Source organism: Mus musculus, chromosome 5 (genome assembly GCF_000001635.26).
Source record: "Mus musculus strain C57BL/6J chromosome 5, GRCm38.p6 C57BL/6J".
Taxonomy (NCBI): domain Eukaryota; kingdom Metazoa; phylum Chordata; class Mammalia; order Rodentia; family Muridae; genus Mus; species Mus musculus.
In genome coordinates this window covers 14,228,298-14,247,447 of record NC_000071.6, presented here as the reverse complement: position 1 = coordinate 14,247,447, position 19,150 = coordinate 14,228,298, and the positions used below count along the sequence as shown (strand labels likewise).

General features: G+C 36.4%; 1 protein-coding gene across 1 annotated transcript in view; it reads right to left on the bottom strand.

Moving 5' to 3' along the window:
- Positions 1–19,150, bottom strand: part of Sema3e (sema domain, immunoglobulin domain (Ig), short basic domain, secreted, (semaphorin) 3E) — a 231,414-nt gene that overhangs the window by 9,242 nt on the left and 203,022 nt on the right. The window contains exons 10-16 of the mRNA NM_011348.2: positions 17,197–17,341; positions 15,231–15,453; positions 13,732–13,823; positions 11,365–11,406; positions 11,015–11,181; positions 6,811–6,878; positions 6,346–6,485 (exon numbers count right to left, since the gene is read on the bottom strand). Coding sequence (NP_035478.2) covers positions 6,346–6,485; positions 6,811–6,878; positions 11,015–11,181; positions 11,365–11,406; positions 13,732–13,823; positions 15,231–15,453; positions 17,197–17,341 — 877 coding nt within the window. The remainder of the gene's footprint in view (positions 1–6,345; positions 6,486–6,810; positions 6,879–11,014; positions 11,182–11,364; positions 11,407–13,731; positions 13,824–15,230; positions 15,454–17,196; positions 17,342–19,150) is intronic.

Sequence of the window (19,150 nt, the reverse complement as noted above, 5' to 3'; positions counted from 1 at the left end):
GGTGGATGGAACATGGAGCCTTACTCTGTAACTCTTCTACTTTCGAAGATATAGCATTACTATATACAGTAAACACAGAAGCAAGAACTGTTAAGTTGGGTGGAAGGAGTCACTAACTGGGTTAAGCATGACAATTGAATTTTTCAGCAGGATTTAAGTGACTTTGATGAATTTGTACAGCTTATTGGATTGACTCAATGCAGAGGTAAAATTGGTAACCTTGGCGATGGTATTAAAACAATATTGGGAAAAAGTTGCAATTTAAGAAATGGGGCTGATGTCATTTTTGTACAATTTCCATAACAGACCCATTTTTGTATTATTTAAAGCTGACACAATGTTCACAGTATGCTAGATTGAAGTCATATTCTTTTTAAAACATACAAAATGCATTTCCCTGTAAACTAAATATTCACAATGGTAAGATCAATACGAAGGGGAGAAAATGATTCCCCTTTATTCACCAAAAGAGAGATTGTACAAATGATTGCATTGATCATAGGAACCAAGTGAATTATATCTTCAGATTGTCCCCCAAATCTTCCCCAAGAAATTTATGACAGGGTTTCAACTCACTACTGAAACCCAGTCTTCTTACAGTATCATTAGGATATCTTATGACTAAAGAACAAAGTCTAGAAGATTGACTCTCAAAGACCTAGTGCTCACCAAAAAGCGAGGAGTTGGTTCTTCCTGATAACCAACCAACTCCCTGTTTTCTTTTAAATACAGGGATAACTTTAACAATTCTACTAAATAGTAAGGTTTCAGTGTATTAGAACTTTCATTAGTCTTTAAATCTAGGGTCAAAACATTTTTTTTTCATAAAGAGCTGTATAGTAAATACTTTGTTCCTTGCGAATCATGGTCTACTATCAGTATTCTTAAATTATTAAGCATACAAATCTTAGCAAATAATGCATGTTATAATATCTACCATTTACTGAGTTCTAGAATATAATTTTTATACATTTCAAAGGAAAGAAAATATTTCAACTGCACAGCTAAATATTTTAACAAGAAATACTTTTTTTCCATAATAATGTTAGGACTGAAAATTTGCCATTATTTGGGGGCCTTACACATTCAAGTATACAAAATTGCAGGAATTAGGGATCAACATACTAGGGAAAGGTGATGATTTAGATTTCCTCATAAAAGTGAGGGTGTTTTGGGGGCTTTTTTGTATTGTTTTTGCAACCATAAGAAATAACAATTTACATCCTCTTCATGTAACGTTTGGTCTGTTATCTTTAATGAGAATGGTATGTAAAAACATATGTGCCTACCAAATTTAATTAAGGACAGCAGACCATTGAACCATCTGCCCCTCATATGTGGATGAAATCACACTATCCACTTAAATCAACTGTTGCCACTGCGCCCCCACACCGGTCAGAGGAAAAGACATCTTTGCTTCTTGTCTTTTTGAGCTTTGCCTTTAATGGCAGAGTCATGTCTCTAGCCCAGTCTTTGCTTCTTTTAGAATCCAGCTTGTCTCTTTTCTCTGTGATTAGATTCTCTCACACATGTTTTTTATCTTGCTTCCCCAGTTAGCTGCACATCCTAACCCCCTTTGGTTACTTCCTTTCGACTACAAACAGAGCCAAGTCCCATATTTCAAAAGAAACAAACTAAAACTCATGGTTCCCCTTGTCTTCCAGTTCCTCTCTTCTCTCATCTTAGCTTTGGTACAACGTTCTGCGCTGACTGTTTCTCATTCAACCCAGATGCATGTGTCCCTAACCCTTTTGTTTGATGGCTTCTTCCGTAGCTGTCCCACTACACACTGTACTTGCTATAAACTGAATATGTGTTTTCAGCATTTTGCAAAAGATGTTTCTGATTACCAAATCTACCCAATTTCTTCTCGTAGGTTCTATCATATCACTGTCTGACCTTCCTGTCTCTAATCACTTAAAGCAGTCTATTCTAAAATTACTAGCAACTTAATTTCATTTCTTTAATGTATACTATAATACTTTTTTAGAGAAATGTTGGAAGTTTTAAGTAGGTTACTGTGTATAGAATGCTCAGAACAGCTCAGGGCACACAAGAAACATTGAATGAATGATAACTATAATGATTACCTGTTCTGTATTTTTTTTCATCTGTCCTCTAATTTCCTCTTAAATATATGAGGTTTCCCTTTGTTCTTAGCTCTAGCTCCCTTTCGTTCTTAATTGTTCATTGTCCAAGCTGTGAAAGGGAGGTAGCCCCATTCTCTGCCCCATTCCATCTTAAACCAGTACCAGGCTATACTCAAAACACAGTAACTTCAGAGCCCATGTGCTCTTATGAGTACCCCAATTTCTATTTACTTTAGTTTCTTTACCTATAAGGGTTCAGCACCAAACCACTGCAGAGAATAAACGTATTAATGGACATAAAATGCTTAGGGTAGTGAAAAGCACACATGCCCAGAGGATACAACAGTTCATGGAAATGCAAGAGCCCTTGTTTACCAACAGACACAGAGTAGAAGACTCAGAAGTCACATGAAAAATGAAAACCCATTGTTGCACATACTATTAACTATGATTCCTGATATCAGAGCTTAGAGTGTGGAAAGGTCAAATTATGGCAAGGGCTCTTAGATGTACTTGAATAATAATGGCTTTGTCAGGGAAGATGAAGCAGCCTGCTGAAGAGTTCATTGGGATTACACTGGCAGGTGTCGAATGTCTGTACTACTGCCATGAGTTGATTCCCACTTGCTCTTCACTCCTGAGCATCTGCGACTGTATTTATATTCTGATTTCAGAGGATTTTGTCATTTTCTAGAAAGAACGTTTAGTAGAACAAGGCCTAGTCCTGAGTTTATTTTATTAAGTGTGAGTTATTACACATTCTGGGTCTCAATTACTTTGATTATAAACTATGTTTTTAGAATGGTTGTTATAGACTATACAGTCCTCAATATTCAGACAACGAATGACTATAAGCTAACACTGGGTCAGGAAATCTTGAGTTTAAACATTGGGCATGTCACTGATTGTGTATAAACCATAACCCTCTCAACTTCAGTTTCTGTAAGTGTAACAAGAGAATAATCATATCCACTATTCAATTGAGAGACCCTGCAACAACAAGGAGGACACCTAGCATAGACTCGTGTTCAGTAGGTTTGCAATAAAGAACAACTTCTTCTGTCAAAAGTACTCTAAGGATATCACGTTATGTATAGCAACCAATATATTTAACTTATTCACTGAATATCTAATATCCTTGCAGTAACTATTAAAACAAGATTAACAATGGAATATGTCCTATATGGAATAGTTAGAAAAGCATACTTTAATATTTAAAGACCTAATAAAAGATGTAGAGATTGCTTCCACATGGTGTATTTAAGGAAACAGGAAACTATAAGATATATATTTGAGAGCAATGCTGGTACCCAGAATTTATAAGGCACACAACTGAGATTTTAGATGTTGTATGGAAATTCAGGTGTACACTTTTAAAGAATAACATGATCAAATATTTTATCCATATTAATATTCTACTTGTAGATAACACCACAAGATTCAGTGTAATGGGTATTTATAGATACTTCAAAGGACTAAAATTCCTAGACTCTTAAGATTTCAGTTCAATAGGAGGAAGGGGTTTGTACCCTATGGTCTGAGAAGTTAATGATCTTTTCCAAGTTTATGAAGTGCGGAATGAATTTTGATTGTTATTGCCAGGAGTAGTGCACACAGCAACCTCATAGGAGCTAAGAATTTGACTAAGCAAGATTCAGCATCCTTCATTATGGTCTACATTTGGCAATATGATTACTATGCCTCAGAGTAAATGAGACATAAAATGATAATAAATGTAAAAGGTTCATTAAATGAAACTCAGGGCTTACTATCTAAGTAACTATGCTTTCAGTATAGAATCTATGCATTTGGCCTCTGATGAAGTCAGCAGTTTTGTTTTATATTAGCTTGTGAATAGTTAAATGCATATATTGCTATGACCATTGAAACGATTAATTGTCTGTGCTATGATTTTCATGCAGAGAGTACATGCTGAATTCTATATATCAGTAGCTATATATGTGAGGGAAATTAGCATGCAGTTGGGAAGGAGGTAGGCAAAATCAGCAAGATGGGAAAGAAGCTCCGAGTTGAACACTGATGGATGCACTGATGGATGCACTATGTCGGAACGACTTCCAAATGAGGCAGATTACATTGAGTTCCAAATGAGAACCAGAGCTCCCAGAGTGAAGAAGTCTCCTGATGAAAGAATTACTTCTGTCTTCTGAAACCTTCTGACTGCAGCAACTGTGGACTATTCCCAGGTCCCCTCCTGCCAAGTGTTATGATGGAATTTACAAAGCATTTTATCTCACATTTGGGAAGTGGAAATGTATTGGCAATGGGTAAACAGTTTAATTCGGTGTGGTATGCTGCGTTTCCTATCCCGATATGTGTGTTGGTACTCTGCCATGAAAATGTAAGAGAGCATTTCTTTCCTGATAAACTTTCATTATTATCTCTAAGCCTTAACATGACGAAGTTCTTTTTTTTTAATTTTTATTTATCATTTTATTTGTCTGCATTTCTTTTTTCCATTTATTTTTTTATTAGATATTTTCTTTATATACATTTCAAAATTTTATCCCAAACGTTATCTATACCATCCCTCTGTCCTGCTCCCCTACCCACCCACTCCCGCTTCTTGGCCCTGGCAATTTTTTTGTTTTTACATTTTTATCATATTGTTTTATATATTTTGATCATGTGTTCTTCCTCACCCAGGATATCCCCACCTACCTGACCATCCAACTCTATTCTCTCTCTGTCTCTCTGTCTCCCTTTCTCTCTCAAGAAAGAAAGAAATTACACACACACACACACACACACACACACACACACGGCGGGGGGAGATATACCCAGTGACAGCATTGGAGAAAATCGATCTTACTTTTGCCAGTAGTTATCAATTGCAAACAGCTTCTTGATTAGGTGTGGATCTGTGCCTCTGTCCCCCTTTCAATGCCATGTCTCTATCTGGCTTGAACCTGAACAAGTCTTTTTATCTAATGAATATTCAGGGAACCTCAGAATTGATAAATTTCATTACCTCAAAAATGTACTATATGACTACAGTCTAAGGGTGTTAGGTTTTTAGTTTTACCAAAGCCTTAAAATAGAAATGCTTTGGGGAGGGGGGACTTTGTAGATTTATCTCCAGGGAAAGGCTGCAGTAGTCATCCCTACTGATACCACCTGAGACATGCACTCCTGCTTCTCCTCTGTGCACAAGGAAACCCATTAATCACTCAACTAGAGAATGTCTTTGTAGCAAAGACCATCTGCACTGTATTCAACAGGATCTCGCACTGCTATGAACATTCTTCTTGCTAATTTGAAATTCCACTTGTGAGAATAGAGTTTAAATCCTCAATAAGCAGCAGCCATCTCTCCTCTTCCATGCTCTGCGCCCTGGATGTAGCCCACTCTCCCATGTCACCGTCACATTCTCATAGCCATCTCCAGGCCATTCCAGCTGTGCTACAAGTCTGTCTCTTCCCCTGTCCCTCCAAGTACCGAAGTCACTGCCTCTAATCACTAAATGACCTCAGAAAAATAGTCTCCAAAACCACTCAAGATGTGGAGAGTGGTAAGGCTTGTCTTTGTTCCCAGTGGATTAGAACCCTGTGTCAGTGTCTCATATTGATTTAAAGCTTTATTAATATTGACATCACTATTATTTTGTATGTTAATACATTTGATTTGCTATTACTCAGGAATGCTGCCTTGGTGGATATGGTGTAATACATTGTCATAAAATGTATCATGAAGCTGTAAGTACTTTCAGTTAGACATACAGGAACTGTCAATATGCATAATTTACAATATCAATTCATATATATATATATATATATATATAATAATCTAATTGAAATGTACACACTATATTTATAAAATCTACATTTATATTATACAATTTTCTAAGTGCATAAGACTTAAGAATTAAAATTTACTTTTTAAAAATTGAGTTTGTATGTATGTTGACAAGCATATGGATAGGAGTATATTCGTAGGCTGGAAGACAACCATAGTATCATAGCCACCCTTCATGCTGTGTTCTTGAGGCAGGTATTTTCACAAGCCTAGAGATCAGAAAGAAGCCTGGCTGGATCCTAAGTTCCCAAGATTAACCTGCATTCCCGACTCCAGCTCTGGGATTTAAAACTCACTTCACCAAGTTTGGGTATTTTATATTCTAGAAATAGTAAGACATGTTTAGCCCAATGTGGTTTCATTTTAAATACCCCAAAGTATTTTTCTAGTTGCACGCTCTAGGTAGGACAACAAGTGGGAATATATAGTTCTGAGTTACCTCTTCTTTTCTTACGTCGCGTCCCTTCTGTACAAACCAGATGACTTTTGCTTGTAGTGATCGCGGGGTGCATTCCAACAGAGTACTGTTGCTCTCTATGCCATAAGCCAGCCTCTCTTCAGTCCTGTCCAACGCGTCTCCTACAACAGAAAGGTAACAGCATCAGCTTTGAGATTGGGATTTTATTGCTAATTTTAAAAACTCTATTCAGGTAATACAGCAATGTAAATAGCTCTTTCCTGGTTGCTAATTTCTAGGCAGTCATTTAAGTCAGTCACTGACAATACAGAAATTAAGAGGGCAAGTAGATTGTCCTTACTGCTCCATATTTTAGAGCCAAGTTCCCAGATGCCACATTCTAACCCACTTCATCATCTACTAGAAAATGATTCATTTAAAGAAATGTGTAGTCCATCTTTGTAATACATTGGGTAAATCATAACAATCGATTTTTCTAAGAATTACCAACAAATTGCTGTCCAAAGCACTGTTGGGCGGCGTTGCCATGCCGAACGTCCTGCCTGCGGAACCTCCTGGAAGAAAGAAAATTTAGGACATTCTGAGATTTCAATTTCCTGTGGTTCAAAATACAGCCAACCACATTGAAGATTCCAGCAAAATTCTGTTGTCAGAAAAAAGAAAATGATCTGTTACATAAAACTAGCACAAAGTCCAAGCTCTACACTTTTATTTCTGTGGAGTGTTTCTGATGGTTAAAAGATCTAGCTGGGCGGTGGTGGCGCACGCCTTTAATCCCAGCACTCGGGAGGCAGAGACAGGCGGATTTCTGAGGCCAGCCTGGTCTACAAAGTGAGTTCCAGGACAGCCAAGACTATACAGAGAAACCCTGTCTCGAAAAACAAAAAACAAACAAACAAACAAAAAAAAAAAAAACAAAATTAAAAAAAAATCTATACAACACTTTTCTTTAAATGTTTACAAAAATTTGAATTCCAGACCCTCAAATAGCAATGTGTTACATTTCTCATTACATTGTCAAATATTTAATTCAACAGGCAACTTTTAGTTTGCGAAGGCATGACAATGAGTGTGAAGATAATTCCAATGGGAATATTTATTAAGTAGGAAGTGTAATAAATCCCTTACATAAAATGAAGCACAGGAGAGAAAAGACACTCGAATCCAACTATTTTCACTTATTAGGGTCTCCAGTGCTCATCAGTACTCTTCTTAGGTCCCTTCGCTGTTTGTAATAATGTCATCGTCAATGGAATACAAGTCAAGGCATGAGAGCTTTCCTCCCATGAGAAAGGCAAAAGCCGAAGACATTACCAACCAAATCTCAGGGATATGCTCTCTAGATAGAAGAATACTGGTTTGATTTTGTTTAAAATGGATTGCCAATCAGAAAACATAACCAAAAGACCCAGGAATTTACAAAATTCAAGTTGGGACTTCCTCACATATCACTGCATTGAGCTAGACCGAACGAAACCTTCTAATAATAAAAGTGAAGGTAGGGAGTCGCAGGGTTCTTTTTTCCTTATAGTAGTGTAGAGAACTAGTCACAACTGATGCCAGTTGAGGTGTGACGTCAACTGTCAGCATTGCTTCCTCTCTTAGAGGACCATGGCTTTGCTCTGCTGCACAATGGGAGAGGGGATTGAAAAGCAAGGAAGGAAATAGTTTCCATATTGCAGAGACGATGTTTTATTGAGATTATTATACTAGCCATTTGAGGATAATAAAAACACTATTCTAGATCATTCTAGATAAGCTATCTGAAGAGTATATAAATAATTCAAAAATTTGTTGAAACTAATTGGAAACATACGTTTATAGAAAGGTTGCATCTTCCTGAGAGCTTTCAGTTCCTATTATAGTACCCCAATATAATTGTCCTTTGTACCAGGTTCAAATCAAACCTGTTATGATCAAAGCAAGAAAAATGTTTGAGCAAAGGAGTCTCGCATTCTTTAAGGCTGCATATTTTTCTTATATCCCTTACTTCTTAGAAAATTTTAAAGAGGACACTAGAAATAGACAAAAGGAGAGCCAGGAGGAGGAAAGGAGCCAGTTCCATAGATGAGAGTGTATTTTGGAAGGCCATTTGAAGAAGTGGCCAGACTGTGAAGTAGAGTGTTTCCCCTATTGACTCATTTTCACTCTGTGAGCAGGAAAAAAATGTTTATGTAAATGAACAGTTTTCTCTTGCAGCTTCTCTTTGGGTCTGAGGCAGACATGATCCTATAAAAGCAAACTATTTTCTCTCCATGTGCTGGAACTTACCCAAAAGCTTTTCCTTCAGGAGGGAGTGATGGCTGAAAGGAATCTGACACAGTGAAAGATCTCTAGCACCATGACCTGAGTTAATTCGTGTATAAGCAAGGCTTCAGACTCTGCATATTATCCCTTATATATATCCCATGCTATCCTGTGTCTGACATTTTGTACAATTATCTAATGTTTTCTAAGTTACTCTTTTAACCTAGTTTTATAAATATTACCAACCATATGGTTTCATACTTTTAAAAGATACACAGCAAATGAAGAAGTGCTAGCCCTGGAAATTGCTCAGTGAAAACCTAACATTGTTGTGGACAAGTCATGAGCAATTGGTGCAAGGTTTATAAACATTTTTTTATGATTGCCAATGACAATGCATCAAAAAATGGTCATATTTGTAAAATATGCTATGTAGCATGACTAAAGATAGACAATAAAGGAATTTAGAGAAACATCCAATGACCTTTGTCCATAGACATGCACACCTTGATTTTAAAAGTTTAAAGAGAGGATTTTAAATGATAAAGCTTTGTTAAGATACGTGTATTTACCTTAATTTATTCATTACACAGCATATACATATGTGGCAACATCTTATTATAGCTTGTAAATCTCTGTATTTTGTCTCAGTACAATGTAAATTTAAGCAAAAAATTTAAAACCCATGAGTTTAAAGCAATCTCTTCAGAGGAGCCCTGGTCTTTCATTCCCTCCTGGTCTAGGACTGTAGTGGTATGGGTCAGGGACTGGCCTGGTCCATCTGAGCACTTTATGCCTTTGCACAATTCATCTCCTTTAGCCAGAACCTGGAGGTTCTTTTGTAAGAGTGTGCTCAGCTTTATAGAGAATGCAATAAAACATACTGTGCACTGCCCTTGGTCAAGTAGCCACAGTGCTCAGAGGTGAGGGTGAGCCGCTACCAGAGCTGTTTGTGGCTCCACTCTCTGTGCACCTGATGTTTTGGGTTCCTGTAACAAAGGTCATGGCATTATTTCTTCATATGCCAAGCTTGCAGGACAGTGCACTTGCAGTAGGTCTACAAAGCACCCTCATCATTTAAAGGACTATTGTAGCTGTATCCTTCAAGAATGGGTTTGAATACCTACATGCTTTTGTACAAAATGAAATGAGTCACCCACATACTTAGTACAGTTGATAAATCATTTTGCCCACACTTCTTTGGCAGTCTCACTTCATCTTTGGCTTATACTACCCTGTATTTAAATCCTTCTTAGAATGTTAATTTCCTGGAGTCAAACTAAAAAAACTGTTGAATTGATGAAGGCTTTTATGTTTTTGTGTGTGAGGGGGAGGGAGGGAGGGAGGGGGAGAGAATATGAGAGAAATTTTTGTGTGATCCTAAAAGGATAAATATACTGATTTGGATTCAATTTGATTCAAAATATATTTGGAAAAATAGACCAAAATTAAATAGCAAAAGTAATTGAAATTCAAACAAATTTCCTTTCTGAGAGAATTTTACATATTTCTCTGTGTTATTTATTCCTCACACGAGAAAAAGCAGCCTCCTTATTATATAAGATTTTTTCTTATTTATTTTTTAATATGTATTGTATACAACCTCATGTAGCTTGAGTGGAAAAATAACCTTCAAAGGGCTTTGTGAGCCTAAAATCCTGTTTAAACATAGCCTGAGTTTACTTTTCCTTGCAAATGGCAATGACTTCATAAAGCTATAGACATTAGAGTTCAGAGGTCTCTTGGTACCTTTCATTTGTGTTGAATTAAATCACACGTTTCATTAATTACACAGGTCATGCGATTGCCTAGGAGTTAAACTATTCACTTTCTAAATGAATAAATGAAGAGCAGCTGCCTGAGGGGCCATGGGAAACTGCAGGCTGTGTTTTGGGATTTATTTATTTATTTTCTTTTTAAGTCCCTGAATCCCTCACGTGTGGTGGCATGCCATTTCTATGCTTTAAGTTTATTTTGCAGGGAAAAAGAATAAAAAGAGGGGGAGATTTAATGCAAAGTGAGATAAAAAGGAAAACTCCAAATGGGACGATCAGGTCTGGTCAGCGTACGTTGTAATGCATCAACAGTATGTGAAGAAAAATTTCACGTATGAATGCTTACCTTACGATCACAATATAAGTAGGGTAGTTTATTTAGACTTAAAAAATGTAATTTTCATTGATTGGACACAAAAAAGAAAAAAAAGATCAGAGTGTGTATATATATATATATATATATATATATATATACATACATATATATATCAGATGTATATGTATATGTATGTGTATGTGTATGTGTATGTGTATGTGTATATGTGTATATGTGTATATGTGTATATGTATATGTATATGTATATGTATATGTATATGTATATGTATATGTATATGTATATGATTTTTTCCCCTGAAAATGGAAACATTCAGAGGAGTGAGAGACTTACCTCTTTGCGTGTGCACCTGTTGGGTAGTACCTGGAGCAGGATATGCCATCCCAGGCACAGTACGGGTCTCGAGCCAGGCAGCAGTCAGCACAAGCACTGCCATACATGTCGCAGTGATGGAATCTGACTTGTGCCACAGCAGAGGCTGATCCAATGTAAAGCTGTTGCTATAAGAAACAAGATTAACAGAGCAGAATTTATAGAATTCCCTGAGATAGCCCCTCTGTGGTACAATAATAATAGAAAATGGTGAACAACCTTTTTTCCTTACATAAATCACGTCTTGACATTCTTAAACACTTTGGTTTTAAGCAGCAAACAGAAAAGACTTAGACACCCAAGCAACTTACTCTCTTTGAAGAAATTTCCATAGAAATGATAGGGGCTGGATCCTAAAATGAAACAAAATGTTTTATCTTTAGTAAATATAGAAATAGCTACTTTAAAAGAAGTAAAAATAGTTATGAGAGGTTCTATGCTTGCATTTTGTATCTCTTCCTTTTTGTACATCACTATGTAAATCCAACATGATTAAAACACACCTGTTAATTATTTTCAAATGGAGTGGAAACAATTGCGCATATGAGAAACAACTACAGATACACTCAGCTTATTCCTGGTCTCTGAAGTAAATAATAACTGCTTTAGAATTGTAAAGGAAACTTTTTACTAAAGCATTAAATTATTAGAAGTATACTATATTTGAGAATGCTTGTTATGGCTAGTAAACTTTGTGGTTTTAATTACTTGAACTTAAGCCTGGATGGAGCATGTGTGTACTGGAATGACCATAGTAAATCACTGTACATTCTTTGACCATTATGAAGACCCTCATTTTCTTAGGGTAACAATAGAGAAAGGACAGTCCAAGGTATATAATGAGAGGCCTTCAGATTAGATTAACAATGCTGTTTAATGCCAAGCCATTTAATGAGCACAAGGAAATCTATGTTAATCCTACAAGCAGAGAATTGTCAGGCAGATGGAATTCACTCTGAAAATATTTATACTTTGAAGAATTAATTTTTAAAAGAAACTCCTTGATTGTTTGTGTTAGTTTTAAAACTACTCTTCAAATGTATTTATTGAGTCCATGTCCTTGTGCCACGGTGTATATGCGGAGGTGACAGGACTTCTTTCAGCAGTCTGGTCTTTTCTTCCACCATGGAGGTTCCTGGGGTCAAAGTCAGGACCTTAGTATTGGCAACAATCATCGTGTGTGGCTGAGCTATCTCGCCCACCTTAACCGGTTTTTGTCTTATTTTTGTTTTATTCGTTTATTTATTTGTGTGTGTGTGTGTAAACTTTTTTTGTACTTCCTGTGCACAGGAAGGCATTATTTATGTGTTCATCAAGGCAGCTATTCTCCTAAAGAGTTAGCATGGAAAAGATACACTGCTGTGTACTGAAAATGAGAGCTATTGTCCCAAATGTGAAATCAAATCTTATATAGATGCCTACAGGGCAAAATCATCAAGTGTATTTGGAGGAGTTGAGGTAGAAGGGAGGCTATTTCAGTGAGAAGCAAAAGGAAAATCCAGTCTGAATGACAGCAAAGACAAAACGCCTCATTTTCCATTAGCCAGTTCTTTTAAAGGAAATTCATTACAATCATATGTAGTTAGTCATCATCATTTGTAAATTCTGATATGTCAACTTACTGAATTACATTGTAATCCTAATATTAAAACCTGAAGTATGTGCTTTGCTTTTTCAGACAAACGCAGGAACACAGCAGTAAAAAAGCTGAAGTATGGAATATACACATTCCTAGCTGGATCAATACAGTGACTCTTCAAATTCTTCAGTCTCTGGTCTAAGTATGTGTCCATCTCATAGACTATTTAGTATAGGTTTGTTTTTGTTTTATTTGTAACCTTTTTGGTAGTGTTTTGGTCCTCCAAGCACATTCTCCAAGCATGATACTGATATGCTATGAAGTGTTTCCAAAACTCAAAACAGCTGCAGCATAATGCACAAGTGATATAATGTACAGTTACGAACGACTTAAACTTCACTCAACCATGACTTATAATGCTATTGATGGTGAACTCGGTACTATGTTGTCATTGATGTATACTATGTTCCTTTAAACAGAAACACACATAAAGCAAGACTGTGAATTGTAAAGATGAAACTATTGTGATCGGAAATTTACAAGGTCCTTGTGGGCAGAAATATGAGTCAGGATTGATATGTGGATGTAAATCTGGTATCTGTTTCATTAGTAGCATTTTACAGTATATATGTACTGATTATAAGTTCACATACACAAATATATATTGTCAAAATTTTGATTTATTCTTTCCATATAATTTCTATTTTGTGGTGGCTTTTTTATGTGTAATTAACATGTTACAGTTAAATGTCACATGGCCCTCCTGCCACAGTGTGCAGTATTTGAAGTACTACTTGGCAACAGTGTTCATAATAAGTTTGTGCAAAATGTGACTCATCAGTAGTTGCTCTGGAATTTGCATGTGTGATAAGTGTGCCCTTAGGACAGTGGTTGGCTGGTGACAGACGTTTTTACATGAATATTGGCACTTTTGAGCATTCTGACAATGAGAGAGAAACACTAGATTTTAAATTATTCTTCACTTCAATTTTCTCTGCATTCAAAACGCCGTAGAGCAAACCTCCTGACACCGGTACAACAGCTTTCTCTTTGATTGTGCATGCCATGTGAATCTTGGCCTTCTTACTGATTACATTACCTTGAATATTTGAAGTTCCTCTAGAATGACTTCCTCCATCCACTCTGTTTCTTGGTTGTAAATTGTGATTACTTTCAGCACAATTCCTGTGTCTGTGAAAAAGCAAGTTGAGCAATCATCAATGTGGAAAGAGTCTTTGGAAGACTGCGGCCCAATGTGACAATACCAATGAGTTAAATATGATGTAGATGATATTTCCTGAATGTTCTAAATGAGCTTTGATAAATCAAATGAGAAAAATAGCTGTTGGGCTGTTGAATGTGTGTTCTGCTTTCTAAGGCATTTAAAATAAAACACTTAAATTATTTTAATCACACTTCAGTCTTGCTTTTGGGTCCTTCTTCCACTTTGTTTAATGATCAGAAATCAGATGTGAGGACTATCAATCAGGTAATTTTAGGTTTCTTACAAAGGGCTGATTCTTATGATAATATTGAACTGCCAGAGTATATTATTAACCTTATCAACAGTAATAAAATACAGCCTACACTGTGGGTCTATTAAATTTAGTTTAGTGTTTCTTTGTTTAAATCTTTATTTTTTAAAAAGAAAAGGCAGTGGCCTGGAGAAGCATGAACAGCAGATCTTAGCAATACATCGTCTTCTAGGCCATGCAAAGTCTTGCTTGACACCTCACAGAGCAGAGCAGAGCACCTAAGAATGTTTCGTAAGGTCGTTGCTGTGACCAGTGCAGTGCTACAGAAAGAGAAGGGAAGTTTTAAAGCTAAGGCACCATGCAGATTGTGTTCCTCAGATCTCAACAATTTGCAAGTTCCTTCCCATAAATAAGACTTAATGTGACAGACATTAGTCGAAGGTATGAGTTCATTTAGCCATTTCATCTGTATCAGTGTACAAATGGATCAGTGAGACAACACAACATGTGACGATTAGTACACATTTGTAGCAGAATTGTCCCCCAATTATTTTAAATATTAATACAAAAAGAAGCCTGTGATTGAAGAGGGAAAAGGGAGACAGAGGTAAGAGTTTGAGAGAGGGGGGCAGGAGAAGAGGAGAGAGGAATACGAAGGAAGATGGAGGAAGAGAAAGACAATCCAGATTCTGCATAGCTTTAAACAGCCACACAGAGCTATGAATATCATAAAGGGTAGAATAATTGGGATAACTTGTCTGATCTAAGTGGGCAGCTTATATAATTATCAATTGGCTCTGAAATTATTGTTTGGGCATCTTGTAAATTGAGAATTTATTGATATATAAATCTGACTGATTAATTATAGGCTTCTAGACTTTTGATGTACTGGGTTAAGGGGATTTGTGACCACTAGTGGCAGGAGGTTGATGGCAGCTCTAAGGCATGCGAATCAGAGCTGAGAAGACCACTGCCCGGGGTTAACCTAAAGGCGGTGAGACCACCAGGGGCAGAGAGTAGCTTTGTGTAGCGCGGGATGGGACCATTTTAAAAAAAAATTTTCCCACAACACATGTTATTTGAAGGTGAGTTGTAATGCATCAATGCTTTCTTAGGACTTTACCTGTCCCAATAAATAAGACGTCATACTGGCCATCCTCCGCTTCCACCCGATCCACGGCAAGTTGCCTCAGGTTGTATTTTCCATCTGTTTTTACCAGTATTGGTTTTTTATGAACAGGTTTTATGGGCTGATACATTAGAGGATGCATCCTTGCGAACCGGATGGCGTCATCGGGGTAATCTTTGGTGGTTCCATACTTGCCTCCGTTTACTTTGCTGGCACACTGAAATGCACATGGGTTATTTCAATTTTTTTTTGTTTTGGTTGGCTGTTTCTCTTACATCCAAAAGCAAACATGTGACTACAAACAAGAAGAATTACAGAAGCCAAACAGTCTCACACAATGAACAGTGCATTCAGTAGTGTTTAGGAACTCTACATCTTTGTTGCTGAAATGGATTAGAAATGAATGAATGAATGAATGAATGAACTGACCATAATTGTACAAAATAGGTTTCTTATTACTGAAACTTTTGTGGTGATGTGGTGATGTTTCTGCTTTCTAACTGCATAATTCTAGCATTTTGGTACAGAGCTATTTCAATTCTGTCATCACTAATTAAGAAGACAGACTCTTTGTCTTGTGCTGATATAATATGCATGATATTGTATTATTTTATATGTATTTGAAACTGACAAAAAAACCTAGTTACTTGTGCTTACACGTTGCTAGAACATCCAACCCCATAGCATCATGAGACATACTGCTCAGATCACTCACATTGATCTTGGCTTACTATCAACTGCTTCTCACTTTCACATGTGCTCCTCCAGAATCAGCATAGCATAAGAATATCTCGGGTTTTTTTCTAATTTAATGTATAAATGCAGTAGTTATGTAACCAGTTTCCATAAAGGGGACATTTATAATTGTTTGTTTTTAAAAATCAGTCCATATGCTTGAATTTGGCATGAATTGTGCGCTTGCTTGCACTTGCACAATGAGTTATTGGAAACATTTTGGTCTACCTTGGAAGAAGTTCAACAACCAATCACTTCCTCCAACCTTCTCTAAGGCCATGTGGTTTCAAGAAGCATTTTCAGCTAAGCCACAGGACTGGGCTTCCCCATTTAAATTGCAACTCCAAGCAACAGAGTGAAATAAAATATACTTTATGTCTCGCTGGAAGTAATAATTTTAAGTCAGTGAGGGTGATTATGGTGATAAAGCTTTACACTTGCTAATGGAGGTGAGGTTTGCTGTTATTCGGAGCATTGGCGCTACAAAAAATGGTTTCTCTATGAGTTTTTGGTAATCATGGAATCAGCGTAGGCACTCCCTCTCTGTAGCTGCTTGTTAAAATGAAGATATGACCTGCTTGACAAGCTAAATGCTTGCACACTGTGACTCACATAAAATACACAGTGGTAGACCCTTTTCCAACCTAGTTGCCTATGTGATCCATGATCTAAACCTACGTCACCGTCTTCGTTATTGTGAGATTTAGGCATGTCCTAGGAAAAAGTACACAAGTTGATATAAATATTTAGAGCTTTGGTAGTAAGGCTGCAGAGACAAAAGATGGAACAACTAAAGAGCAAGTCTGTCCTAGGGATTACAGAAGTGAATACAGATATCAAAATATTAAAACTGAAAAGGACTTTTCATTTTAACATGATATGAGGTAATAATTATTCTCTCAAGTCTCAAAGAAAACTATACTATCCTATTATATTGAATATTTCCATGCTTACCAGCACCCTAACAACTGAAAATTCAGTTGTTGCTATTGGACTGGAGTATCAGTGGGGACATACTTTATATGCTGCTAAGATGTAGCCACTCAAGATTATGTCCCTTGCATTAAATAATTAGCATAAAATTCAACATATATTCAGCAGCTCTTTACCGTTTGAACATTCTTATAGATATGAAATTCTTAATCACTTTAACTGTAAAGTAAGACAGAACACATGAAACAAAGTCTTCAAACATAACAACAGTATGTTAAATGATTACACTTACGGAACCAGGCCTTGGGTAGGGGACTTTTCCTTCATATAGTGACCAGTGGTATTCAGGGCCTTCTTTATGAGCATATGGGCCATTAAAGGCTTCCCGGATACTTGACATGTGATACACACATACAGCATGGCCTCTAAATATATTGCTGAAGAATAAAAATTAAGAATTCACTTGGTCAAGTACACACACACACACACACACACACGTGTGTGTGTGTGTGTGTGTGTGTGTGTGTGTGTATTAGCATTAAGTCTTTTGAGTAAAAAGCACTTATAGAATATTCTAGAAATATTAACAATTATAATATTTTAAGTAATGAGACCGAAAGACTTTATCACTCCTTCAGTTCCCACTTACTAAATGTGTGAATGACATTTTAAGGATAAAATTGTGCAACTTCACTTTGTAATTGTTAAGTCCTATATTGTGTTTTTTAATTTATTTAAATTGTTTTCACTTTATTCTCTCTCTGTCTGGCTGTCTCTCTCTGTCTCTCTGTCTCTCTGTCTCTCTCTCATTCATACACACACAAACACACACACACACACACACACACACACACACACACACTTCTTTGGGAATGGCATGAGCTACAATGTGTATGCATTCAGATGACATTTTTCAAGAGTCAATTTTCTCCTTCAACCATATGTGCTCTAAAGATCAAACTCAAGATGTTAGGCTTGGACACAAGTTCTTTTCCTGATAAGCCATCTTTCCAGCTTCCCTTTGAATGTCTTTTTAGAGGTTAATAGAAATTTGAATTTGTCATTTAAAGGAAGTATTTCTAGTTGTTACATCTTGAACGTAAATAGAGTTCCCTTAATCACCATGCTGTTAATTTTACTAGCTTTTCCTGTTGGCCTTTGACCTACTTTTCAGTACAGTGTTTTGTGATTTGTTCAGTTATGGAAAGATTATATCAAATTCAGACACTTGATATGTATGTGCAGGAGAGATCAATGATTTTTAAAACGAAAAGAAGTTCTACTTTCAGAGGAATAAGATCAGTGTTTAATACAAGTCATTACAAGCATCTAGAATCACATTTAATGAAAAGTTAGTGCTGTATTACTTGAACAGAGAGCCATGATTTGAAAGAAATTCACCATTCTGCTGCCTCCATATTATGTGAATTAAGATAAACAATGTTTGTGAAGGAGCTTTAGTAAATGTAAACTCTGTGCAAATATATTTCCTGCACCCTGGGCCAGCTGTAGAACAGCAGTCATGTTACTGTCTTAGGACATCAATTCGCACATTTTATAACACACCTTGAAGCAATTGGAAATGCCTGTGATACTGGCAAAAACTAGACAGTCTCAGCTGAAGTGGCAATAAACCTTTGATCACCATTCTACAAATATCAGCTTCCGTGGCAGGTACAGCTGGGAGCTTTTTTCCCCTCTCAGATTTATATATAAATTGAACAAAGTTGAAACCATGGAAGGAAATCATGGCTTTGATTTCTCTGAATGATCCAATATGCTATCATTTTGGAGATTTGCTTTTAAACTGATCATTTTAACCAATGGAAATATACAGATCGTCTCATAGAATTTATCATTTAAAGAATTATCATGTGACTTAAAAATTATTTTCTGGCATCAGAAAAATGAAGTAAAAAAAACTGCCTGTGCATTGTCTTGACTACCAATATTTGTTAGCTTTTTAAATTTACATCAAAGTATAGTTATTAGAAAGAACTGTTTTCCATATTAGCCTATGGAAGAAAAGGTCTTGTTACGATGAAATACTTGTTCAAAGAGCTTTTCAAGCTTTTCAATTCAAAGAGATCATTTAAAAAAACACCTGCTGAAAACCTACGCAAAAGCATGGAAAGATCCCCAAGTAAGCACCAGGGATAGGCTCATATTGCAATCTATAGTTAATTCATTGGTGATTGACTATGCTCTACTGAAATACTGAGATTATTTTCTTCTTTATTCTTGGT